The 26,472-nt window shown below is 38.2% G+C and overlaps 1 protein-coding gene across 3 annotated transcripts in view; it reads left to right on the top strand.

The window, feature by feature from the left end:
* The window catches only part of Prp4k (pre-mRNA processing factor kinase PRP4K), a 30,764-nt gene extending 5,567 nt beyond the window's left edge, over positions 1-25,197 (top strand). The window contains exons 2-17 of one of the 3 annotated variants that reach the window (XR_012910383.1): positions 1,401-2,594; positions 4,314-4,487; positions 7,714-7,869; positions 9,185-9,266; positions 10,926-11,136; positions 12,147-12,220; positions 13,700-13,790; positions 14,373-14,520; positions 15,678-15,815; positions 16,444-16,597; positions 20,129-20,243; positions 20,871-21,022; positions 21,496-21,582; positions 22,556-22,836; positions 23,161-23,294; positions 23,799-23,844. Coding sequence is in view for 1 of the 3 variants with exons in the window: in XM_075969912.1 (XP_075826027.1) it covers positions 1,401-2,594; positions 4,314-4,487; positions 7,714-7,869; positions 9,185-9,266; positions 10,926-11,136; positions 12,147-12,220; positions 13,700-13,790; positions 14,373-14,520; positions 15,678-15,815; positions 16,444-16,597; positions 20,129-20,243; positions 20,871-21,022; positions 21,496-21,582; positions 22,556-22,759 (2,980 nt within the window). In the remaining 2 variants the exon portion in view is untranslated. Of the gene's footprint in view, positions 1-1,400; positions 2,595-4,313; positions 4,488-7,713; positions 7,870-9,184; positions 9,267-10,925; positions 11,137-12,146; positions 12,221-13,699; positions 13,791-14,372; positions 14,521-15,677; positions 15,816-16,443; positions 16,598-20,128; positions 20,244-20,870; positions 21,023-21,495; positions 21,583-22,555 lie in introns of all 3 variants that reach the window. The other 2 variants (XR_012910382.1, XM_075969912.1) reach the window with 2 other exon arrangements.
* Positions 25,198-26,472: the final 1,275 nt, after the last annotated feature.

The following is a 26,472-nucleotide window of genomic DNA, read 5'->3' as shown; positions in this document are numbered from 1 at the left end:
TCTCTAGTGTTTTGTGTGGTGTCCTTTCCTTGAGGGAGGCAAATGTGTCCTTGCACATTTTTATTTTCTGGTCACCTTGCTGAAAATCTGTTTATGGTAGTAGGTCATTTAAAAATGTTCAGGACTGACTAATAGATTCATGATTCTTCCTTTGCAAGAAACAAACAAAACCGTACCCAGAAGCATTAGGAATATATCATTGGAGGCACACAAACTGTACCTTCCTCCAAATTAGTGTGGTGGACGGAACCCAAGAAATTCACCCTTGGTCCCATCTTGTAGAAAGCAGTGGTGAATTGCTTTCAAAGGGAGATGATACGTGCTTACTGGTTGTCAAAACTGTGACCTTTGGCAGGATTGGTGCATTCAATATGTTATTTCATTTAGAATGTTTTGAATTTACAGTGGCTGTGCTGGGACACAACCCCATGTAAGTCGAGCATCTGCAGTGTTGTCGAGGCTGTACTTAATCTGGAATTACTGAACACTAAGTCTTGATAAGTTGAGAGTCAGACTCTTTCAATAAAACGCAAGCATTTAAATAAAATGCAGAACATGCCTTAGTTCATTCTTTTTTTGCATCCACCTGTGAATATGAACATAATTTGGGATAACAGTTTCTATTGGAAATTCATAGAGAGCGAATAATTTACTGAACAAATACTAGATCAAATCCTGCAGCGTTTCTGTATTAGACTACTGTTGACCTCCAGAATGTCCTTCCTTGTGGTTGTTGTAGCTAGTCAGCTACAAGTCAGGAGTCCTCACTCTTGGCTAGTTCTCTGAACTCTTGGCCCATCGGGATTTGTTTATATTATTACTGTCATCTTGAGAAACTTCCAGTGCACAATGACTGCTTATTTGAGCTAGTCAGTAGTAGCCTTGAGATTTTTTTTTCTTTCAAGAGGGGATGATTTAGTGAGATGTTCACTAGTAAGCTGCTAGGCTTATTGTAGAACCAGCAAGTTCTCTGAGTGTCATGCTGACGAGATTAGCTTCCCAGTATGTCAGTACCTATGCTTTATGAAAACAAAGTGGGCCTTTTGTTTAAGTTTGTGTGAAAAATGCTTGTTGAAAATCAAATTACTGGAGTTTCTATGTAACTAAAATTTATGGGATTTTATTGTTGCTGGTTTGGATTTTGTTTCAGTTAAATGATTTTTTTCTTAAAGCCATACTCCATAATACTTTTAGTTTTTTAATTCAACTATTAAAAACAAATTGTTGTATCTCTACCATCTCAGCACTTATCATACACCTCCTTTGAAATAAAATATCTGAAACTTAACAACTTTTAGTGACTAATGTGTTATATTGATAGATCATTTTATCTTTACCATTGTTATAACTGAACACTGAATGAATATTGTGATTGTTAAATGTGTTTCATACATTTATAGAATGGATGATGGTGATAATTCTGAAAAGAGTGTAAATGAAGAAAATGGAGAAGTATCAGAAGACCAGTCTCAAAATAAACACAGTCGTCACAAAAAAAAGAAGCATAAACACAGAAGTAAACATAAGAAACATAAACATTCCTCAGAAGAAGATAGGGATAAAAAACATAAACATAAGCATAAGCATAAGAAACGTAAAAAAGGAGCTGTAGATGCCTCTGACAAAGAAGGCCTCTCCCCTGCAAAAAGAACTAAACTTGATGACTTAGCTTTGCTGGAAGACTTGGAAAAACAGAGAGCCTTGATTAAAGCTGAGCTTGACAATGAGTTAATGGAGGGAAAGGTCCAGTCTGGAATGGGGCTCATTTTGCAAGGCTATGAGTCTGGCTCTGAAGAAGAAGGAGAGATTCATGAAAAGGCAAGAAATGGAAATAGGTCCAGTACCAGGTCTTCCAGTACACGGGGGAAACTTGAAATTACGGACAACAAAAATAGTGCAAAAAAACGAAGTAAAAGCAGATCCAAAGAAAGGACTAGACACAGGTCGGACAAAAGGAAAAGCAAGGGAGCTGTTGACATGGTGAGAGAGAAAGCAAATAGGAGCAAGTCCAAGGAGAGGAGAAAATCCATAAGTCCGTCCAAAAGAAGCAAATCTCAAGACCAAGCAAGAAAATCAAAGTCCCCTACCCTTAGACGGCGGTCCCAAGAAAAGATTGGGAAGGCCAGATCTCCTGTTGATGAGAAGATTAAGATTGAAGATAAAGGTAAAATAAAAGATAGGAAGAAATCACCAATTGTAAATGAAAGAAGTCGAGATCGATCTAAAAAATCCAGGTCTCCAGTTGACCTACGAGATAAATCCAAAGACAGAAGGTCAAGGTCCAAAGAGCGAAAGTCAAAGCGGTCTGAAATTGACAAAGAAAAGAAGCCAATTAAGTCTCCTTCAAAAGATGCCTCTTCAGGGAAGGAAAATAGGTCACCCAGTAGAAGACCTGGCCGGAGTCCCAAAAGAAGAAGTTTATCTCCTAAACAGCGAGACAAGTCAAGAAGAAGTAGGTCCCCACTTCTCAATGATAGACGGTCTAAGCAGAGTAAATCGCCTTCTCGAACTCTGTCTCCAGGTAGAAGGGCCAAGAGCCGATCCTTAGAAAGAAAGCGAAGAGAGCCAGAGAGGAGACGACTTTCTTCTCCAAGGTAACCTGCTTAGGAAACATTTCATGCTCTTTACTAGTGCTTTATATTTTAAAGGGAAAATAGAGTATGATGGTAATTTTAAATGAGATAGTGATTAGATTCATAACTTTAATGTAACTTAGTACATTAGTTATATTAACGCTGAAGTGTTTAGTAATTTATGTGTTTTATGAATAGTTTGATGACCATTTCTTTCAAATTCTTAATTTAGCCTCAAATTTGTTCAGTCAACCATTTAAATCGAAGCAGTTTACTAAATCTGCATGGGATTATTTTAGCTCACTGAGGGGGGGGTGGTCCTTCATAAATTCTCTTTTTAGGGGAGGGTGTTGAGGCATGGTCCCATGATGTAGATGTGACTGGCCTCAAGCTTAGTTCTCACTTGAGTCGCCTAACTTCTGGGTTTACAGGTGTACCCCACTACGCTAGCCCTAAGCTAGTAGATTATACAACCAAAGGAATGATTTATTAGAACCATAGAATGAAATTTGGGGAAAATGGAAGAGGCTTTTTAGAAACTAGTTTATTGTGTATATAGGAATTGTGTATTTGAAATTATCTGATCTGCCAGCTTTTACTGAACTAAAAAGATGTTGGCATGAATTCTTAACTATTTATTCATTGCTATTAATATTAATATGTTCATGTAACTATAAGTTAATCTTAAAGTTAAATCATCACATTCTGAGAACTCTCAGGAGTGTTTTCAAGAGACTCATTATTCTTCACTTCTGAGTAGCCTTCTGTTAAACATCTCCCCTTTCCTTCAGCATTCTGCTTGGATTGTCTTATCTGAAGTGTTTTAGTCATCCCATTTTGCTTGGAGTTCAGTAGGAAATTCTGAAAGTTTTATAGAAGACCAAACTTATATATTTGAAAAACCCCTCTTTTTAATCATGAAAAGGTCAAATAATACAGAAGCCTATTAAGTCCTTTGCCTCCCCATCCCTCTAAGCCTCTTCCAATAAATTTGTATCCTGCTAGCCCACGTCATAAGCACATTATAGTTGAATATAAGTGCTTTCTTATAAATGGAGTCTGCAAATTATCTCAAAGTACAAATGGTATACTATTTTTTGAAACATGCTTTGGTGACAGTATATAGGTCATTTTTTTTATATTTTATAACCACAGTAAGTTACAGTATAGCTGTTCTGTGTTTTGCTGATGAATGTTAGATGGGTTTGTTTTTCACTATTGGATACAGAGGTTCTGTTGGTTATATTTGAAGCTTCTTTGTAGAATATTCCCAAATGAATTTGTCCAGTTTCTATATATACAGTTGTATCTTAGAAAATTTTGCTTTAACTCTAAACTCTCACATGTCCCAAGGCACAAACACACACACACACACACATATATATAAAATAAATAAAATAAGATTTGACCACAGAAATATCAATATATAGACACTTCAAAATGAGGAAATAGATTATTATAAGCCACTTAGACAAATTTCCTTTGAGTTGTACATCTAAAATTAGAGTTTCTTTTTAACATGAATACCCTTTAATTCTTAAATTTTGAGGTCATGGGAAATACTTTCATTATATGCCTTCTGTAACACCACAATGCCAGTGGGGTCATCTGACTTTAAATGCTGATTCAGAGTATCAGAGTTACTCTCTTTAAGTTTGTGAATCTTACATTCTTTACATGTTGAGAGGATTCTTTTAGTTCGTTCTATTTTTGTCTTAACCTCCATTTGTTTCCCTTAAGAACACGGCCTCGAGATGATATTCTCAGTAGATGCGAACGATCAAAAGATGCTAGCCCCATCAATAGGTGGTCTCCAACCCGAAGAAGAAGTAGGTCTCCCATTAGGAGGAGATCCCGTTCCCCATTGAGACGCAGCAGGTCTCCAAGACGAAGAAGCAGGTCCCCTCGGAGAAGGTAAATATAAAGGACAAATGTTATTGTCTCGACTTGTTCACATTTGACTCTTTGAAATTTTAGTTAGCTGCATTGGCATGTTTTCCCATAGACCATTTTTCTCTGAAACATTTTTGTTGATCCCATAGCCACTTCCTGCCAGCATGTGGTATTGCACACAGTTTTCTTTAGTGCAATTTCCTTTGAAAGTCATGCAAGCCATAGGTCTTCAAGAACTCAGTTACGGGGCTAGGGAGATGTCTCAGTTGCCTTTCCAGAAGACCCAAATTTGGGTCTCATCATTCATGTCATGTGACCAAAACCACTTGTAACTCCAGCTCCAAGGGATCCAGTGCCCACTTCTGGTTTTCCTGGACACGTACATACACATGGTATTCATGAATACAGGCACACATAATAAAAGGAGCCTTTAAAATTGATAATACCTAGATTTTTTTTTTAAACTTGTAGCAAGACCTTTTTTTAAAAAGCAAGGTTGTATAAGTAACTTGATTTTTGGTTAGGATTTCTGACTAAAACATTTCAACTCCATTTGAAAACATTTTATATAAAGTATATTTACAGGTTGATAAGAAAAGACTTAAAATCCGTGCATACATTAACCTGAACATAAGCATAAATGAACATTCTTTTGTCAACCTTTAATGTCGTTTGAATATAGTTTAGGAAGACAGCATACTAAAGGCTTACATTAAAACCACCTTTTCATGTTTCTGATGATTTACTTCTTAAAACTATCTTCCTAGATATGAGAATGCATAAAAGTGCTTCTGCTCAGTGTAAGGTTTCTGCCTTTGCCAAGTTTGTGTGCGCCAGTGTGTACAATTGTGATCTCCTTCCTACACAGACTCGGGCAGGTGGTTTTCCTGCTGCTATTCTCTTGACCACTTTCTTTCTTCTCAGTTGTAGATCCATTTTCTGTTTGTAGTGTCATCTTTTCGTGTGTGCAGGTGTCCAAGATGCCCAGAGGGCATTGGATCTCTTGGAACTGGAGTTAGAGGCAATTGAGTCACAGCAAGTTGTGAGCTTCCTGATGTGGATGCTGAGAACTGGATCTAGGTCCTCTTTAAGGACAGTAAGCTGGGCTGGAGAGATGGTTCAGTGCTAAAGAGCCCTGACTACTTTTTCAGAAGACCTGGATTTGGTTCTTGGCACCCACATGGTGAATTACAACCCTCTCCTTCTCCCCCCTCCCATAAATAAATGGATTGATTAATATTATAAAATTTAAAAAGAAAGCCTTAGGTTTGTCTTTTCTGTACCTAGTAAGCAGTAGTGTGCCTTTAAATTGATTTTATTAAAACATAGCTAGGCCGGTAGGGTGGGAAGAGGTGCTTGCACAAAGCTTAAGTTTAATCCTCAGATGCTACAGGGTGTCAAATGAGAAGTAGCTCTTGAGAGTTGTTTTCCACTCATGTGCCTGTTAGACTTGTACACATGAAGGTGTAAATAATGTTTAAGACTTCATAAAGTAGCATTCTCTGGGATGTATGAAATTATGAGGTGTGACAGGCACACCTAGTCACCACAGTCTAGAGAGAGAAGAGTCTACCTCTTTGTTATCAGCATCTCCTTTGACTCTAGCGCCTAGTGACCATCTGTGTGTTCTGTCCTTTTAGTTTCAACTTAGGTTTTATAGAAACTATTTTATGCTCTTACTTTGGGAGTTTATGTAATTAGTAATACAGTTAAAATGCATAGCTGGCATAAACAGCTTAGAGAACAAATGTTGTTGAGACCCAAAGGAAACCTTATTTTTACTATATTAATAAATGTATGGCCAGAGAGATGGCTTAGTGGATAAGAACACTCTACAAGCATGAAAACCTGAGTTCAAATCTCCTATGGTGATACTTTGTGTATGTTTTAACAAATAAAGCTTGCCTGAAGATCAGAGTGCAGAGCTAAGCCACTAGAGGCCAGGCAGTGGTGGTACACATCTTTCATTCCAGCACTTGGGATCATATGCCTTTAGTTCCAGCACTAGGGAGGCAGAGACAGGAGGGCAGTACAGTCTGAGGCTTGGTGGAGACAGCTGAAGTCTGAGGATCGTACCTGCAGTCAGAGGACGAAGTCTGCAGAAATAGTCTGAGGACAGGATTGCCCCTTTGGTCTGAACATTGGTAGAGGTAAAAGGTCTCCCTAGTGGCTGCCTGCGCTGCTTCTCTGATCGTCAGCATTAATCCCTATATCTGATTCTGGGTTTTTATTGTTAATACCAGTTAGAATTCGTGCTGCATCCTCATAACTAAGATAAAATGCTGAGCATGGCTATATAAGCGTATGACTCTGGCATTTAGGGGACAGACAGGTAAATTCTGAGTGCTGGCCACTCCAGCTATAAAGGCAAGTTTCTCAGGTCATAATGAGACTCTGTCTCAAGAATTTAAGATGGAAGACAATAGAGAAAGACATCCTGCTCCCTTTTCTGCATTCTTACACTCTCACATGCGTCTACATAAGATAACATAACACATATATCTAGTATGGACCAGTACTGAGTCACAACTTTGGTGCTGGTAAATATTGATAGTGTAGCTCAGTTGTAGAGTACTTGACTTGCACACACTCTCCAGAACAACCAGAGAAACAAGAAACAAATATTTGTTTCCATTTAGCTTAACTCCATATTCATGAAGAAAAAAAAAGAATATGACAGGTTTTTTTTTTAGCCATATAAGAATTTATTAACAAGGAGAGAAAGAAATAAAGGGAGAGAGAGAGAGAGAGAGAGGAGAGAGGCAAAAGCCCCGTGTGAGAGGAAAAGCAGAAAGAGAGCCTATGACAGGTTTTATTAACTATGTTTTAGTTGTTGAAATTTTTAAGTGAGGGGCCAGAGAGGTTCCTCTAGAGCACTTGGTGCTCTAGCAGAGGACCTGGATTTGGTTCCTAGCAACCACATGGTAGATCACTGTTGTATGTAACTCAAGTTCAGGAGATCAAATGCCCTTTCCAGGCCTCTGCAGGTATCAGTTGTACACATATATACATTTAGGCCCTCACAAACACAAATTTTTAATGACTCTAGGTCAGCTTCCTCCCAAGTGCTGGGATATATGTTGTGCCACCATGCCTGTGCACCTTCAATAGACTAGTTTTTGGAGATAGGTGGGTTCCCAGAAAAAGAAAGTCTCCCTTTATTCTTCCCTACGCATGTATGCCCTTTGCTTACCTTAATTGATACTTTAACAAACACTTATTTGTTCCTTTTTTTCCCTTCAAATAGAGATAGGGGTCGAAGGAGCAGGTCTCGCTTGAGAAGAAGATCTCGGTCACGTGGTGGTCATAGGAGAAGGAGCAGAAGCAAAGTAAAGGAAGATAAGTTTAAAGGAAGTCTTTCTGAAGGAATGAAAGTTGAGCAAGAATCTTCATCTGATGATAAGTAAGACTGGAACTACACCCATTTCATGTGCCTAGTACAGGAAATGTACTAGGTAATGTAGATGTACAAGAGATCTTTAATTTCTACCTGAGTGACATAAGTGAATCCCTAATTTCATGCAGAATTTACAAGCTAACCTTTTGTGGTCATTAGGTTAGGCTTATGGCATAGATAACACTCTGATTTTAGGGGTTCTGATTTGTCTAGATTGAGTTGAATGTTGGGCCATCATTTTAATGAGTCTTCCTTTTGTTTTTATTAGAACAGACAAGTTTAGGGGAAGACTTCTACAAAGTTCAGACTTTTCAGCTTGTCAGATGTTATGTGGTTTTCAGTTGGATAGTTGTTAGTATGTCAGTGGTGTTTCTCAAGTGTTAGAAATGTTTTAAAGTTTCTATAAGCACTATCTCCAAATCAAAGCTAATTTAGTTGGGTATTTCTCACTAGCACTTCTTGCCCTCATTGGACACATTTTGTTGGTGTCTGAAGACGTTTGATTGTTACCTTGTGTTAGAAGGCCAAGAATACTAGATCTTGCAATACCCAGGCTAATTTTACCTCACAAAATAACCCATCCCCCTAAATCAGTAGTGCTTGGATTAAGAAACCCCAACTGGTTCTGTGACCGAGGAAGATGGGAAAGAGAAGAGTTCTGCATCGAGCCTGACACAGTCACAGTGCAGTTCTTAGTGTCATGAACTACTCAGCAGACGCTAAGCATTCAAAGGACAGCTATGCTTAGGAGGCCCTAAAGTTTGGGGTTACCATTGAAGAACATGTGGGTGGATATTCGGAATATGGACATTCGGAATAGTGTGTTGGATATTGAACCTTATTGCCCTTCTGAAAGAGTCAAGTGTTTGCATGAATACTTCTATTTTCTTTTTGTGGTTTTTTGAAACAGGATTTCTCTGTGTGGCACTGGCTATCCTGGAACTCATTTTGTAGACCAGGATGGCCTTGAACTCAGAGATTTGTTTGCCTCTTCTGGGATTAAAGGTGTGTGCCACCACCACTTTCCAGTAGACCATGAGCGTTCTGTGATCTAGAAAAAAATAACAGCTTACTTGTTCCAACTTTTCTTTAGAGGTGAGAAAACTCAGATCAAAGCAGGAAAAGAACTCTTTTCTATGTTTATGTAGAGATCCTTCTTGTTTTCTAGTTTTGGTGCCATGAACAAGGTGAGGATAAAGTTTGCTAGGCTTCCATCAGGCAGCTGAGAGTCGGACCAGCAGTGGCTCCAACTTTAATTTTTAAATATTCGAGTGAACAGTTTGGGAATCTGCAAAAATGTATGAAAACATTTTTTTTAAAGCCTTGAAGATTTTGACGTAGAGGAAGAAGATGAAGAGGCGCTAATAGAACAGAGGAGGATACAGAGGCAGGCGATTGTACAGGTATGTGATGTGTAAAATGGACGTTTCCTGTTCCAGGAGTCACTTCCTGGTTACTACATAGAGGCTTATATTAATTGTAAAAGCCAGTAGCTCAGGCTTGTTACTAGCTTTTACACTTAAATTAACCCATAATTCTTACCTATGTTTAGCCATGTGGCTTGGTAACTTTTCTCAGTATGGCATTCTCATTTTGCTTCTCTGCATTTGCCGGTGACTACTGACTCCACCCTTCATCTTCCCAGAATTCTCCTAGTCTGGTTCTGGTGCTCAATCTCTTCCTGCCCAGGTATCGGCTTTTTATTAGCCAATGAGAGTAATACATATTCACAGTGTAGGAAAAGATTGTTCCACAGCAGTAGTGTTCCTTCTAATGCCTGGTACTCAGAGGAAAATAGATTTTTAGGTTGAGCACCACAGAAGGGGAATAGTGATAATAACCAGATCACTAGAAGAGCTTCTACATTTGTGACACTTGCATTTCTTTAGTTACTAGAGCTGACTGTTTGGTTTTACATAGAATTGTGATATATGTAAAACATGAAAATTTGAAGTGTTCTTTTTTTTTAACAAACATGAAAATTCTTATAGGATATATTGTAAATTTATTTAGCAAAATCAATGATCAAAGCACCTTAGTATCTAAAAAGATAATGGCAAGGTTTGTAATTGGAAAATTTAAATCTTTGCACGTATGTTGCGTACATTACATGCATCATGGCATGAGTATGGTGTATGGTGGTGCTGTGGATTATTTGGAAGGACTTGGTTCTGTGTGTGTGTTTTCTAGGAATTGAACTTCGGTTGCCAGGTTTGGTGGCAATTAACTTTTACCCACTGTGCCTTAGTTGCCAACCCATAATTGGGCTTTATATGAAAGTTGAGTAAGAAAGGCATTCTGTTCGGGTCTTAGCAGTCACAAAGTAATAAAATTTGCTGCTTTGAAAGAAAGGCAAACCACATATCTTTTGCGGTCCTGAGACAAAATCCTGGTACAGCTTTTGGGGCCATTGGGGACAACAATCCTCATAAAGTGTCTCAGAGGACAAAGACAAGAGCAGCCATGGCAGCTCACATGTAGCTGCGGTAAGTCAGGTAACCAAGGAAAGAATCAAATGCAGAAGAAGCAAGATAGACCTGGGAAGTTTGTAATGGCATTCTGGTAAAGTCTTTATTAAGCCGATACCCCTGAAAACTTGGTTGAGCCTGTTTTGTTCTTGGCCAGATTCAAGATCCCTTATCTGCAACCCTTGCCAGATGAGATTCAAAACTTAGACACTTTTGAATGTTAAACAGTATTATGGGGTGTATCTGTCTACATCACTTAGATCTACCTGAGGAATCTAAAATAGATCCTGTGATCAGCACATTAATATTTCTAAAATGAGATACGTGAGTAGTCAAACCAGTGGGTAAAGAGCAATGAAAAATATAAACTCATAGTCAGGTCATGTTTACCACCTGGTGAATGTACACCAAACACAAATACTTTTCAGACTTGGTGAAATTTGGAATTTTGTAAGGATTGTGCACCTGATGCAAGCCAGGTATGGATGCTTTGTTGTTTTAGCATTTGCATGACTCCCAGTGTCTAATGCAGCAACTTTTGAAAGTCATATATTTAGATAATTTATGGAGCTCATATATCTATTGTTATTACAGAAATATAAATACCTTGCTGAAGATAGCAATATATCTGTGCCATCTGAGCCAAGTAGCCCCCAGAGCAGCACGAGGTCACGATCGCCTTCTCCAGATGACATCTTGGAGCGGGTAGCTGCTGATGTAAAAGAATATGAGCGAGAGAATGTTGACACCTTTGAGGCCTCAGTAAAAGCCAAGCATAATCTAATGACGGTTGAACAAAATAATGGTGAGTTAGTGTCTTAATGATGCTGTATAACCTTATAATGATTAGATTTGAGGGAAACTAAATGGGAGTAAGAATATTGTGCTTACATGCTTTTTAGCTTATTTTGTGTATATGGGTTTCATGTGCAGGCCAGGAGACAACCCCAGGTTTTATTTCTCCTGCTTCATTCATCTTTTCTTGAGACAGATCCTCTACTGTCTTAGAACTTGCTGCGTAGGCCAGGCTGGCTCACCAGGGCATCCACCTGTGTTTGTCTTCCTAGTGTTGGGATCACATTGCAGCTATGACGCCCTGCTTTTTTATACAGGCTCTGGCAAAACAAGGACTCCATTGATTCTCATTTTTGTTAAGGGTGTCTGTGTTTTATTCAGTCATCTCACAGATGTGTGTGGATTATATCCAGTTGTGGCTACCCATTGGATGCTAATTTAGTAACACTGTATATCAGGTTGTTTTCAGAGCTAATCCACAGAGTTTTGGAATAGTTTCCTAGAAAGCCAATGTGTAAGAAGTAAAAAAAGTTTGATTAATACTACTGATTGTTCTGTTGACTTAGGTTTTAGTTTCTATTTTCATTTCTCAAGTATTAATGTGATCCCTGGATGAGAAGTGGATTCTTTGCGTGTGCTCTTGCTGTATATTGTCAGATTCTGTTCTTTCAAGTTATGTCATCTTGCCATTCCATACACCTAGGTACTTACTAAGCCAAAGTCTTATTAATATAGTATTGTCTTCTAAATAAGATTTTAAGGGTAACTACATTTTAATCCAAGATTATTATGTAGTTGCTGTTAACTTATTTATTTAAACTGACAGTGGCTAAAGTTGATGTTAGTCTTTCTGACGTGTACTTGTAGATTTTTATATCAAGTATTATGAGCTGCTTTTCAAATACTGGTTGAAAGTCAGTGTGAAAAAGGAAAAGATTTGATTAATACTACTGATTTTTCTGTTGACTTAGATTTTAATTTGATTTTATTTCTCAAGTATTAATGTATATTTCATTTAAGGTTCATCTCAGAAGAAGCTTTTGGCACCTGATATGTTTACAGAATCTGATGATATGTTTGCTGCTTATTTTGATGTGAGTAGTTTTAAGTTAGTACTTAGGAAAAATTCTGTTTAACTAGTATATATGAGCAGTTACAGAGAGACATGAGGTTCTCATTGACAAAGTAAGAAAACATCTGAACAGGCTATGTGAATAGCATTTCAAAACCAAAGTGTACTAATTTTGTACCTCCCAGAGGCCTAAACTGTTAGTTGTTAAAAGGTAAGGATTAGAGAACTTTACCAGAGTTCTCTATCCAGAAGCCTAAATGTGCAGTACATGTCTGCATGTATGTACATACCCCACCTCAACACGTGAACAGGAATATATGCATGTATTAGATACCATGGGGAGTTAGTTAACTGACCTTAGTCACTAGTTGGTTGTGTGTGTGTGTGTTTGTTTTTGTTTTGCTGTAATGTTTAACAATGCCATTTTATTAGAAGTCCTGACTACAAATACAGCTGAAAGTCTGGGGCCATTTTCAGTTTATATTTAAAGGATCATAAGAAATTCAAGGCCTTAGTAAGAAGAAATAGAGAGGATATAACAGGAAATAAAAATGAGGTAGAATAAACAGTGTGTGAGACCCTGAAGACTCGATAGGCCTAAGTAATCTGCAGTGTATCACATGAACCACAACAGGCACACTAGAAGAACATGAGATGAATATTGTCCTCATTGAACTATCAGCACCTATCATTTGCCTAGATGATACTTTGTGTTCCCATTCTATTACTATAATGAAATACCTGGACAATTAATCGTAAAGAGAAAAGATTTATTTGGGTTCCGATCTGTAATCATCTGGCAGCACATCATGGCAGAAGTGGATGGCAATAAAACTGCTCATGGTCAAGAAGGGGAAGAATACAAGGATTTTGTGTCTCAAAATCTTTGAACTTATGCTAGGTGTTGACTCAGATTCCACTGCCTTCTGGCAATGCCACTTGGGGAAACCAAAGCCTTTGTCACAAAGACTTGGGAGTGTAGGTTGGGGTGTCTAATAACCAAACTATGACATCATTGCAGGATCTTCTGGGTACCATGGAAAATAATATAGAATAGGGTTCTTCACAAATACTAGATAGATATTGTTATTTTTAATTTTCCACACAGACTCAACCTAGAGCAGCCATTGAATGTTAGTATATTTCATGCCTGTGTGGTAAGGGTACAAATGTCTCTGGACAAGGAGGCAGAGAAAGGAATGTTGGGAATCAGTAGGCATTGTTGGACACTGTGATAGTTGACAAGTTATGTAGGGCTTTTTCCAGTCTGTCTCACCAACTAAAGGAAACCAGATCTGATTTTTAATTTTTGTTGTCATTTTTAGTACCCTAATCATACCCTAAAAACTTGGAAATCTTGAATATTTTTCCTGGTATTAAGATATAAGACATTTGGTAATTATATTCTGGCTACTTAATGAAATGTTAGTTTTGCCATTTCTTGTTACTAAGGAGGTTTGCAGTCACCCAGCAAGCACTCATGTTGCCTCCCTCATTTCAGAGTGCTCGTCTCCGTGCTGCTGGCATCGGGAAAGATTTCAAAGAGAATCCCAACCTTAGAGATAATTGGACAGATGCAGAAGGCTATTACCGTAAGTTTGCATTTCTCATCAGCTTTAAAATTCATTGTACAGTTCCATAAAAGCACACTGGTGTAATCACACATTGTTTAAGTCTCAGTAGAAAAGTTTGGCACAGCTAAACTAGTCGTGGCATAATGAAGTTTTGTTATATTCCAGTCAGCAGCCCAGAAGAAGCATTACATGTTAATTAAAGTAAAGCTAAGTTTGTGTGTAGATAATTGCAGCCGTGAGTGAATCCTTTAGAGGAGACGTCTATCACATGACAATCTTTACATTGTAAGTCAAGAGAGCAACATGCAGAGGAACTCAGGTGCAGTCACAGTGTTTGTCATGCAGTGTTACAGCTGAAGACACTTCGGTGAGCATGTTTATAAAGTTGCCATCAGTTGATGGGAACTCCTGGAATTGTCTGAAATAGGCATGCAGCTTCTTTCACATTTTGAAAAGATGACCAGCAGAGACCATGACTGATTTTCCATTGTGTATTGGAAACTGGAGATTTGATCCAATTTTTAAATAACTTCAATGTGTTAATAACTTTTTTGATTTTGTTTTTATAATCAAACTTTTAACTTTTAAATTTGGTTTTAGGTGTGAACATTGGGGAAGTCCTAGATAAACGTTATAATGTGTATGGCTACACTGGGCAGGGTGTGTTTAGCAATGTTGTACGTGCCAGGGATAATGCAAGAGCCAATCAGGAAGTGGCGGTAAAGATCATCAGAAACAATGAACTCATGTAAGTAACTGAACCCAAAACAACAGGAAAACACCCAAACATGAATCTTTGGGGGAAAAAATGAAATTTATGTCCCGGCAGTGTGGAAGAGATGCATGGGCAGCCCATATATGGCAGTTCTGTTGAACTTGTCAATCAATACTGGGTTTCATGGTCTAAGTTGATGAGGATGACTAACCAGGCAGGTCTCTTGCTCAAGAGGGCATTAGATCAAGCCACCATGTCGTTGCTAAGAATTGAACTCAGGATCTTGGGAAGAGCAGACAGTAACTGCTAAGCCATCTCTCCAGCCCATGAATCTTAGTTAAAATTTTTAGAAGAGATTTTTTTTACTGTATATTTTAATTTACAGCCATATCTTACATGTGATGATCTAGAACCATAGATTATGTTGAACTCATTTCAGTACCTACTCTGTACCAATATATCCTTAGTTCTCCTGCCTTACGTAATGCCGTGTCCTATTGTGACAACCTTAATCTAGAAGGAAGATATCAAAGTATATTGATTGCTGCTGACAGGAATTATTTGTCTTTCATCTCTTTTTTCTTGAGCAGAAGTAATTGCTGTACCCATGTATTTAAATTTGTACCACACACTGAGCTGGTGGTAATAGAACCAGATTTTCACTGGCTTTTAAATGTTAGAAGTCAAGATTTTTATTCAAGTCTTTGATTAAACTTAGAAAGATGTGTTTGGTTTGGAAGGTCTGGCCTGTACTGTAGACACTAAGATGTAGCTTATAACAGTTTACTGTCAGATTGTCATTAGCAAAGTTATACTGAGGAAGACATGCCCAATAGTTATGTTCTGAGAAGAACCAAAATAATTATATCAAGGTATTTTGAGATTTTTTTTTTTAAGTTTTTATCTTATGTGCACTGGTGTTTTGCCTGCATTTATGTCTGTATGAGGTGTCAGATCCCTTGGAGCTGGATCACAGACAGTAAGTTGCCACGTGGCTGTGAACCCTGGTCCTCTGTAAGAACAGCCAGAGCTCTTAACCACTGAGCCATTTCTCCAGCCCCAAGATTTAAAAAAAATTAATAAGTTAAATATAACACTTAGTGTTACATGTGTTACAAATGGCATATCAGGCTGTATCTGAAAGATGTTACTCCTAAGTTCTTGTACCCTAATTTTCTTTTTCATTGCAGGCAAAAGACTGGTTTAAAAGAACTAGAATTCTTGAAAAAACTTAATGATGCTGATCCTGATGACAAATTTCATTGCCTGCGCCTCTTCAGACACTTTTACCATAAGCAGCACCTCTGTCTTGTATTCGAGCCTCTCAGGTAAAGTGTCAAACTGAGCAATCAAGTACGCATGTAGTTATCTGCCTACCAGCCTCATCCTGGGTAAATGCAGGGGAGATTTCGGGACTGCTTAGGGTTTTCCTGCTGGTTCTTTTCGTTAACCATATTCTCCTGAAAATCATCAGTGTATAAAACATGAACTGATTGCTGTATCGTGTGGCAGACAGTAAGTAACCTCAGGTACCATGCAGGTCAGCAGTAATGTGGCTTCCAAGTTGTGTTTTCAAGGGGGCCTTTCTTGAGTAAAGGAGGAATTACTATGTAGTATTTCTTCCTTTATGTTGAAAATCGAACTTTGTTGGGAAGCTGTACTATGGATATATTGTTATTCTCTCAAATAATTTAGCAAACATTGGGGATAAGCTTTCTTAAACAATTATATAAGCTGTATTTTGCACTTGATTCTTTTTATTTTTTTTAAATAAAACAAAAACAAACTCTTTTTTTCATTTTACATAGCAATTCCAATTCCCACTCCCTCCTTTCCTCCCATTTCCTTCACCTTTCCCCCGCCCCATTCAATTTTTTTCTTTGAATGCTTGAAAATATTTTTGCCTTTTGTATTTGATTTTTGACCCTATTTTCTTTGATTTTCTCTTCTTAAAAGTATGAACTTGCGAGAGGTATTAAAAAAGTATGGTAAGGATGTCGGTCTCCATATTAAAGCTGTGAGATCCTACAGTCAGCAATTGTTCCTGGCATTGAAACTCCTTAAAAGATGCAACATCCTGCATGCAGATATCAAGCCAGACAATATTCTGGTAAGTCAAACAACTAAACTAGGTCAGCTTTGGTGTATGTCCACATCTCTTCCTGCTAATAACAGGACTACTGTTATGTTGCAGAATAACATATTTTAACAGTATAATTCTATGTATTAATAGCCCATTATGACCTAATTTGCTGAATTTTATCTTTTTTGAAATTGAACCATGAATTTCATAGAAAACTCTTGAGGGAAGAGGAAATGAATTGTCCCTTTCTAAAAAATGTATTGATGGATTTATAGTGTGCAGTGGTCCTAAGAATGATGGCAGTCATTTCCTTGAATAGCTGAAGATGACTGTGTAGTTTTGCTGTGTTGAAGTGTGCTCTGATCTTGTGAACACTAAAGAAATTGCTCTCTACTGAGCAGCTATTTGGAGTTCAGTTTTTAAGGTGCATGTTTGGTTTTATTTCCCCAACTTCCCAAATCTCATGCTGAGATTACAGGCACATCCTACCACATTTGGTTCCTGTCTTTTTTTTTTTTTTATTGCCTTTGAAGCTGACTTCTGGGACCCAAGCAGTGAGGCTCAGCTCCAGCTAGGTGTTATTGTTGAAAGGTCTTTCTTTGAAGTCATACCATCTCTTATTAGTGATTTCTGGTGCAGTACAATCAGATTTCTCAGTGACTAGTGATTTTGCAATCTGGAGACAACGTCATCATGGTGATAGCATTAATGCACAAGCACACCCCTGCCTTTCTTCCCCTTTCTGTAGCAGTCAGAGTTTGAATCATATTCACAACTTGATGAATCTACAACATGTGTTTTCTTTTGTAATTTTTTCCCCTTTAAATCTTCCTTTATGAATGTGTTTACCTGCATGTATGTACATGTACTAGGTGAGTGCAGTGCCCACCGAGGGCAGAAGGAGGTGTCACATCCCCAGGACTGACATAATAGACAGTTGTGGGCACCATGCATGTTCTAGGAATCAGCCTCTCTCTGGAAGTGAAAGTCAGTGCTCTGAGCAGCTGGACTATCTCTCTAGCCTTAGCACCCCCAGTTTTTCATTGTTTTGTTTTTGTTTTTTGTTTGTTTTGTATTGCATTGTTTTATTTTTGTTTGTTTTGTATTACATGCTTTTTTTTTTTAGTTCCTTCTGGAATAATGCCGTAGAGGAAAAACCATATATGTTAGGTTTTCTTTACTGAGATCATGTTTGAGCTGTGACAAACCAAATTCTTAAAGAGATTGTGATTGGGCAAGGGGCTATTGTAGCTCAGAGGTAGAGTGCTTGCCAGCATGCCTGAGACTCTTGGTTCAATCTCCATCCAGTACCATACCCCAAAACTGCGACCTCATAAAGTTTAATGGCTCCCAAGGCTCTAATTTTGAGTACACAGTTATTTTGTGTAGTTATATGTATGTGGTACATGAATGTTACACGTGTACATAAGGGTGCTTGTGCCCATGTGTAAGCATGTAGAGGCCAAAAGTCAGCATAGAATGTCTTTCCTCTTGTTCTCCATCTTAATTTTTCCCCATCTTAATTTTTCGAGACAGAGACTCTCACTGATTCTGGAGCTTACTCGTTAGCTATGTTAGCCAGCCAGTGAGCCCCTGGGAGTGTCCTGTGTCTGACATTACATTTCTCCCACCATTCCCATCTTGAGTGTGTGCTTGGGACTTGAGCTCTGGTTCTCTTACTTGTAAAGCCAGCATTTTACCCACTGAAACCACACATACCATCTGTCTTAAAGTAATTCCTTCCAGTCTGTGACATTAATAATGATGCACATTCTATCTTGATGCTTGGTTTGTGTTTATTGTATTGTACTGTGTGTCTACTATAACTTAGGGGTGGGATTACTGAGAAATTAGCGAAATGGTAGGTATGCTCTAAGTGGATTAAGAAATTGATAGCCAACTTTATACTTATTTTTTACTTCAGATTGGTCTTTTTAAAAATTGTGAAATACAGCATATATATCAAACACCTGCAGTTTAAAAGATACGAAGATGTTTGGCAGTAGCTCTTTTTTCCTTTTATGTTAGTTTAGATTTTGGGAACCACGAAAAGGGGGGGGAAACAATCTTAGAGAACACTAGAACTGATTTCATTCCTGTCAATCTAACGCTTTAGCCTTGTTCTAGCTGCTGTGTGATTCATGTGCAGCATTCCCCATGGGGAATAAAAGTTGCTTAGCAAACTAAAGAGAGGCATTGCTGAGGGTATGGTGCATTGGTGTATTTTTAGCCTACATGAGGGCCCTGCACTGTACCCAATACCAGGTAAATCACCATCTGAGTGAGTGTAGGTAGGGCTCTGCTAACATTGAATGCATTGTAACCAGCTCACAAGTTCCCCTGGTGCATGGTTCCATGTGTTTTCTGGGTGTTAGACCTTTTTAAGTAGCTAGATTCATTTTTTGTTGTTGTTTTGTTTTGATCACAAAAAATGTTTACCATTTTAAGATAACTTTCTGCTGATCTCCAAAGTAAAGAAAAAAATCAGTGTTGGTATTGTGTTATAGTTTAAAATAATTTGTGTTTGGCTGAGCTTCCTGGCTTAGGCCTTTAATCTTAGCGCTTAGAGGCAGTCACACTTTGTGAGTTCAAAGCTAGCCTGGTCTACATAAATAAGTTCCAGGCCAGCCTGAGCTGCATAGAAAGGCTCTCTCTGGGACTGTGGGGAAGAAACTATTATAACTCAGTTCTGTGGATACAGTCCAGCCTGTTCCACTAGTTTCACCTTGTGGTGATAACTCCCCTCACAAAGAGAGTTCTAGAGTCAGCTAAACTAAATTGTCACGGGGCTGGGATTAGTGGGCCGAGTTCAAGTCCCACCTTGGCATTTGTATGTGTCTCTTTAGAAGGGGGGGGCTCTGGAATATGAATTAACTTCACTTGTTAATCCTGAACATGCTTCTGATGGTGAGTGGCAGCAATGGGGGAGCAGCTCCAGCCTTTCTCAGCAGATGTCACTGTTACTGTATACGTGGGAGTACTTACCAAGGAAACAAGGATAGATGGCTAATAGAGTTCATGTCTGTCAGTTCTCTCACATACATTTAAAATTTTCAGATTTAAAGTGATTACAGTGGATAGAAACCAGGTACCTAGATGAAGAATCATTTAGTGTTAGGTGTCGTCTTTCCTTTGCCATTGTATTTTTCTGGCAACTGGTAGTTGACTTTAGTCAATTTTTTTTTTATTGATAAACATTCTCATGCTCTTTTTAGAGAGTAATTTGACTTTAGGCATTCAAGGAAATCTTAGAAATGCTTTGCCTCATGAAATGAGATTTTTATTTCATGATTCAAATCCATTTTAAATACTGTTAAGAAAAATTAAATAGGCCTGATGTTCCCCCATGCTGCCTTACTAGACAAAAAAAGTCTTACTAGTTGTAATAAAATATTTTAAGAGCACTTTTTTTATAATTTGGAACTTGTATAATAGAAAAGGAAATTTTTAAATGCGTGATTTTTTTGTATTGAGTTTAATATAAATTTTTAAAGGACAGTTTTGATTTGCCTAATTATTTCTGGCATGAATTGAATTTCCTTGAAAAATGTTTTTCAGGTCAATGAATCAAAAACAATTTTAAAACTTTGTGATTTTGGATCGGCTTCGCATGTTGCAGATAATGACATAACGCCTTATCTTGTCAGTAGATTTTATCGTGCTCCGGAGATCAGTAAGTTTCTTAGGGTGTTGTTGTACCTGGGCCATCCTCTGTGGTGGCAGCAGCGTGTGTAATGTCTAAGCACTGTTTTCCATCGCACTTCAGCAGCTGCACCAGTTCATTCATGAGGAAGGGAACCATAGCAAGTTCATCCTCCTCAGGTGGAATGAAGGTAGTTGTGGCAGGAGTCTTGATCATGTCGAGCAAGAGTAGCAAAACAGTTGTGGAAAACCCTCGACTTTAGAAGACTGCTCTTGATTGTTCAAGGTCTGATTATCACGTTTATGGATTGTGTGGGACCTTTGGTTTGCTCTTCCTGTTGCCTGGGTTGAGGTGGACTAGCGCCTCCAGCAAAGGTGAACGGAGAGAGAGAAGGAAGGCAGCACTTGTGCTTGTCCCTCTAGTTTTCTCCTCTCGTTATTAAACCTGTTGCCATTTTTTGTTTTTCTTTTTTTCTTTCTTTTTTACTTTTATTTTTTTAAGTATATCTCTTAAGAGTTAGTGGGAAAGAACATGAAACTAAACTGAGACATGGATGTGGCTATAGTTCAAGCTCAGGTAGTCCCCATTACTGGAAATAAAAGTTAAGGAGTTGTTCATTCTTATTCTCATATATTAAAACCTCCATTTTGTTTTCAGTTATAGGTAAAAGCTATGACTATGGTATCGATATGTGGTCTGTAGGTTGCACCTTATATGAACTCTATACTGGAAAAATCTTATTTCCTGGCAAAACTAATAACCATATGTTGAAGCTCGCCATGGACCTCAAAGGAAAGATGCCAAATAAGGTAGGATAAGTTCCTTCCTGTAGACTTAAAGACTCCTAACACTTTATCATCTAGACTACAGCTTGTAAAATAAAGCTCTCAAAGGCATGGGTAGGTGGCTGTTGTGAGGCCTTAGCTCCTTTCTTGTTAGGGGTTCCAGTTAATGATTTTAATCAGCCAAAAGCTATGAAAGAGAACTCCCTTTTCAGTAGCAGAAGGAGGGGGGCACCCTTGTTGTTGATAGAAAGAATTGCACCCATGAGACAGTAAATGAAAGGCTGAATGGAGAGCGGCACATGCGTTAGTTACCATGTGAGGGAGAAGGCAGCTAAGCATGGCAGACTTACTGGATAGCACTCTTGGTTCTGTGGACAAGGGCTTCTGGGCCCTAGCAAGAGAGTCTTAAATAATGTTTGCATGAATTATTGCATAGAATTGGTAGTGTGCCAGGCTGCTTTATAGTAATTTAAAGCCCTTTCCCCACTGTTTTATAGATGATTCGGAAAGGTGTATTCAAAGACCAACATTTTGACCAAAATCTGAACTTCATGTACATAGAGGTTGATAAAGTAACAGAGAGGGTAAGTCTGGCTTGAGTTTGCCACAGTGGTGGTTGCTATTTGTCTTTTCAGTGTGGGGACTGAGGTGGGGTTTCACATTTATACGGTCGGTGCTCCTGCCACTGCACTGTCCCCGTGCTGTATGCTTCATTATCCATGAATTGAGTTCTGTGTGCCATGTGCACTTGTGATTATTTTTAAAATGACAACAAAATATGCAATTTCTTTTTGCTATTAATTACTGAACAAAGCACATCAGGCCATGAAAGCAGTGAAGGGAGTGAAAATGTTTCTCTATGGTCATAATAGTCCCTAGTTAGGCCCTTGCCACCTCACTTAGATCCCTTGATCTGACTTTCCATATTCTTCTATATTGCTATTCGAGGATGTTGTCTATATTTTGAGTTTTGCACAGTCACAAGCCAAGTTCTCCATAAACTCTGCCTTATTTAGCATTTTTCTCCTCCCTGCAAAGCCACTCTTGTCCAAGAAACACACTGGTTCAGGCATACTTGGGCTTGGTGCCTTTGCTCACAGACTTCCATGAGCTGAATCATATCCTGAGTTACCTCCTCTCCTGAACACATTTATCCAGCATTGCTGAAATACACATTCTGTATCAACCTTTCTAAAACCTACAGGATGAAGTAATAATTTGCTAATTTTTGATCTGTAATACCAAACCCTTGCTTTGTTAGAGCACTGGGTAACTTGTTCTGGTACTGGCCTGGTTCAGACTGTCTCTTGCCACTGAAGAATAAGACCAGAGAAAGCATAGTTCAGGCAGCAGATGCTCATTTGACTAATTGGGGGTTTTTCCGTTTAAGTTCCTTGCTTGTTGTTTGAAAAGCTGTGGAGGATAAAACTACATAAAACCCGTGATTGGTCATAATAAGTATTCTTGTTTATATATTAATATAGACAAACAAAGTTTGGTTTACATTTACATACATGTAACCTATTTAGAGCCATGCATTGTAAAAATTATTTTTAGGAGAAAGTTACTGTCATGAGCACCATTAACCCAACTAAGGACCTGTTGGCTGACTTGATTGGGTGCCAGCGACTTCCTGAAGATCAACGTAAAAAAGTGCACCAGCTAAAGGACTTGTTGGACCAGATCCTAATGTTGGACCCGGCTAAGCGAATTAGCATCAACCAGGCCCTGCAGCATGCATTCATCCAGGAAAAAATTTAAACGAGATGAAGAAACTCCAAGGGTTTGAGTAACTAAATACAAAGACTGAAGAAATTTCACAGCAGTTTATTATTAATGTATATAAACTTATAAATATTTCTGCAGCAAATTTGAGGAAGCATGATATATTTGAATTAACACCAAGGGTGATATTTCTTTTAGAAATGTTAGTTAAACTGTTTTGTGTCTTATGTGAAATTTCACTGTAGAAATGTTTTAATTGCCAAGACTGCACAAAATTAAAGTGCTAATGTATATGGTTGCAGTTCACATAAAAGACAAAAGCATCTGTTATGAGTAGCAGTGCTGGGTGGTTGATTTGTTTTTAGCAGACTTGGCTTCATTTTGGTCTTCAGATACAATGGCCAGCATAAATGCTGTTTATATTCACGTTTTCCTAGGTGTGTGTGTGCAGGCCACAGCAGCATGCCCTTGGTGTAGTCAGTGCCGAAGGGAGTCTGTTCCTTCTTGAGCCTGCCTGCAGGGATGTCTCCTCTTTTAAAGCAGGTTGTGTACAACATTCAGTACACTGAAGGTAAGCTAAACCATCAACATCACCAGTGTTTTAAGATGTTATTTTATTGGAATAATTGAAAATGAGGGATAGCTGTGTGGCAGAATTTCCTGCATGTGTGATAATTGATCTTGTTTTATTTTTCTGGCATCGCGACTGTGGCATAGTTACAGTTTCTGTTCTGTTCATCACATTTAAAATTTGAAGCGTATGCGCTTGATGGATAGAGCGCCTTCAGTGTACTGTTTCTTATTAACTTTGCTTTTTTTTTAAATCAACTTGCTATAGACTTTATATACATTTTGTTAAATACAGTTCTTAGTGACATAGAAACTGCATAGTTCTCATTTACTAATTAAAATGTTGAGGCCTACTTCTGAAAGTCCTCATATTTAAAAGATAGACAGCATAATGAGATTTTTAACTATTTGTATGTCATTTTGAAAGTGTACTGCTTTATGGTAAAAGTGTTTTTCATTTGTTCATTGTTTGCATTATTTGTGATCATGTTGTCTTTCAATACAGGCATAAACCTCCCACTCTTGAACAAAGCAGCTGCTTTTTAAAAGCGGTAATTGCTTCTTTACCTTTTATTTCTTTTGTAAATGAAGCTTTTTCTTTAAAAATGTGACTTTAAAGTGTTGTCTATTGCATAAACAGTTGACACTCACTTACTGTAAAGTGAACATTGTTCTCCTGCATGGGAAGTGGACCATGCAGAATTCTGTATGTTCTCAGTATGCATCACTAGATAATAAAGTCTTTTGTGAACAAGGCATTTGTAGCCATTTTTAAAAGATTTTGTCTTCAGTGCTGGTAAGTCAGGTAAACTGTAAATAGTTAAAAACAGTCTTTGATTTTCTCCTCAAAGTATTACCTGCTAAAAATATAACTCAGCCTAGCCTGAGTTTTAAATTTTTTTTAATTATTAGGGTCTTAATTATTTCCCCCAGATAAAAAGTTTTGTCAGCTTTCAGTGTAGTGAGGTTATTCCTGTAGGTTATGGGGTATAACTCAGGATTTAACTAATGTTTCTGCTATTTTCTCACTTTTCCTTTTGATGGTGCGGAAAGAGAAAAAGGAAAACGGGGCACAGGCCATTCGACGCCTTCTCCAAGGGGTCTGATTTGCTGAGACACCAGCTTCACCTTCTTAACAAGGTTATTTCTGACAGCATGTGTAGATAAACATTTAGCAACAATTTAAAACAAAATCATGTAAATCAGCTTGGTTTTGTAACACAAAGGAATTTGTATTTTTAATATGGTATAAGAGAATTTTCAGAATCCTGTGTAATCTTTTCTGTTTTGGAGTGGGTAAACTTACTGCTTGTCTCCCTGAGGATTATGAGAACAATAAAATTTTGGGGTTTAAATAATATTTTTACATTGTAAATGGGATTTTTTTATTCACCCAGGCACCTAATTACAACAAGCATGCACATTTGGGTGCATTCAAGAATGGAATATCAGAGTAGCAGCATTCTCCTGGTGGGTTATGCTCCATTTAAAGACATGAAATGAACTACACAGCCAGGAAGGTGATAGATGAGATAATAAACCACCTATGAACCTACACCCCCGTCTCTCTTCATGGTTAGACTTACTAAAATAAGTACAAGGTGATTTTCATCTACGGGTAGAGTGAGGCCTTTAAACAAGGCGTCACAGGTGCAGCGCCCACCTTAATGATCTGAGTAGCGAGTTTCCCACCATGACTGACTTTATTTTGGTGCTGGTATGCTGCATAGTCAAGTATTTTGTAGTTGTTTTCACTCAGTAGTTAATGCTTTGGCTTCTGGTGGTTTTCATGGCTTCATTTTATAGTTAATAAGTTAATTTCCACTAGAACCCATTCATCTTATGCCTTCAAAGCTGTTGCCTACTCTTTAAAAAAAAACAAAACAATAAAAAAAAAAAACAAAGTTGCTTGTTACTTGTTCTTTGTGTTTTAGGTGCGGCTCAGTGGAAGATGACGGCAGCCAGAAGACATGAGCTGAGGCTTCTGTCCCATAAAAGACCTTTTCAGTTCTCATTTTTAGTTTCAGCATTATAATTTGGGTGTCATGGCTGTGGTGGTTAGAGTAGTGGTGCTGTTGTGCTCGTCTGTAAAGTGTTCTTATCACATTTGCTGCAGCTACACCCTTCTAAAATGAAAATCAGCTTAGTCATAGAAAAAGCCCACACTCATGGTCTTCAGAGTCACTGAGAAAGCAATAAATAGCTGCCAAGTCAGTGTACATTTGAAAGTAATCTGCAAGTTGGGTTTATTGACCACACCGGGCAAGTGGAGGCAGTAAGAGTTTGAGATCAAGGCCTACTTAGCCTATATGAACCCTCTCCTTTTGTTTTTGTTTTCTTTCTAAAATAATTCTTTAGCTTTAAACAGGCACCTAAATTGTATGAGTAGTAAAATTTTAATAAACTGACTCTCTTAATAGCTCTTCTTTCTCTTAGTCCTTCATGACCAGCTTTTTAGTGCCAGAGACAAGGGGGAGGTGTGAACCATGGTACTGTACTATTACTTTTCCCAAAGGGACTCTGTAAACTGTTAGTATGCTCCGTTCTATGTGGTGGGTGACTTCTGAGAAAGAAGTCTGGAGGTGTGTGAGACCTCTGTTAGGTTGGGGGTCATTTGGCTAATGACCCTATTTATCAAACCTGTGTTTGTGTTTCTGAGTGGCTGAGCCGTTTCCACATAAAATTGTCATGAGCTTTAAACTTTCATACCTTATGGGAAAATGACAAGTGATTATCAGACTTGAGGTTAATAAAACTATTTTGTCTTTTAGAAAAATTTTAAAGCCAAGTTTTGTTCTTCTTAAGAAATAAAGATACATGGGTATCCATGTAGTCATTATACACATGGGCAGTTAATCCAAAGATCTTCTGATGTTAAAACCATTATTCAGAGCAGTACATGCACACACCTCGAAGAGTGCTCAGAAAACTCTTAAGCATAACTCTCAGACATTTGATTATCTGAGATTAGAGGAGGAAAGGACGTTCAGGAAGCATCCGTTGTAGATGTTAGCCTCTTGGCAGACTTGGTTCTCAGGGACCATCAGAAATGAGGGAGTGTGGCGGCTCTGAACAGGAGCAGCTTATTGGTATAAACAGCAACCTCTCAATATTTGTGTTTACACTCAAGTCCTGATTGAAAACCTTCTGGGTCTTGATTCCCAGCGACTACTTTCTCA

The sequence above is a fragment of the Microtus pennsylvanicus genome, chromosome 4 (assembly GCF_037038515.1).
Source record: "Microtus pennsylvanicus isolate mMicPen1 chromosome 4, mMicPen1.hap1, whole genome shotgun sequence".
NCBI lineage: Eukaryota > Metazoa > Chordata > Mammalia > Rodentia > Cricetidae > Microtus > Microtus pennsylvanicus.
The sequence above is the reverse complement of the archived record's forward strand: the minus strand, read 5'-3'. Positions and strand labels throughout refer to the sequence as shown.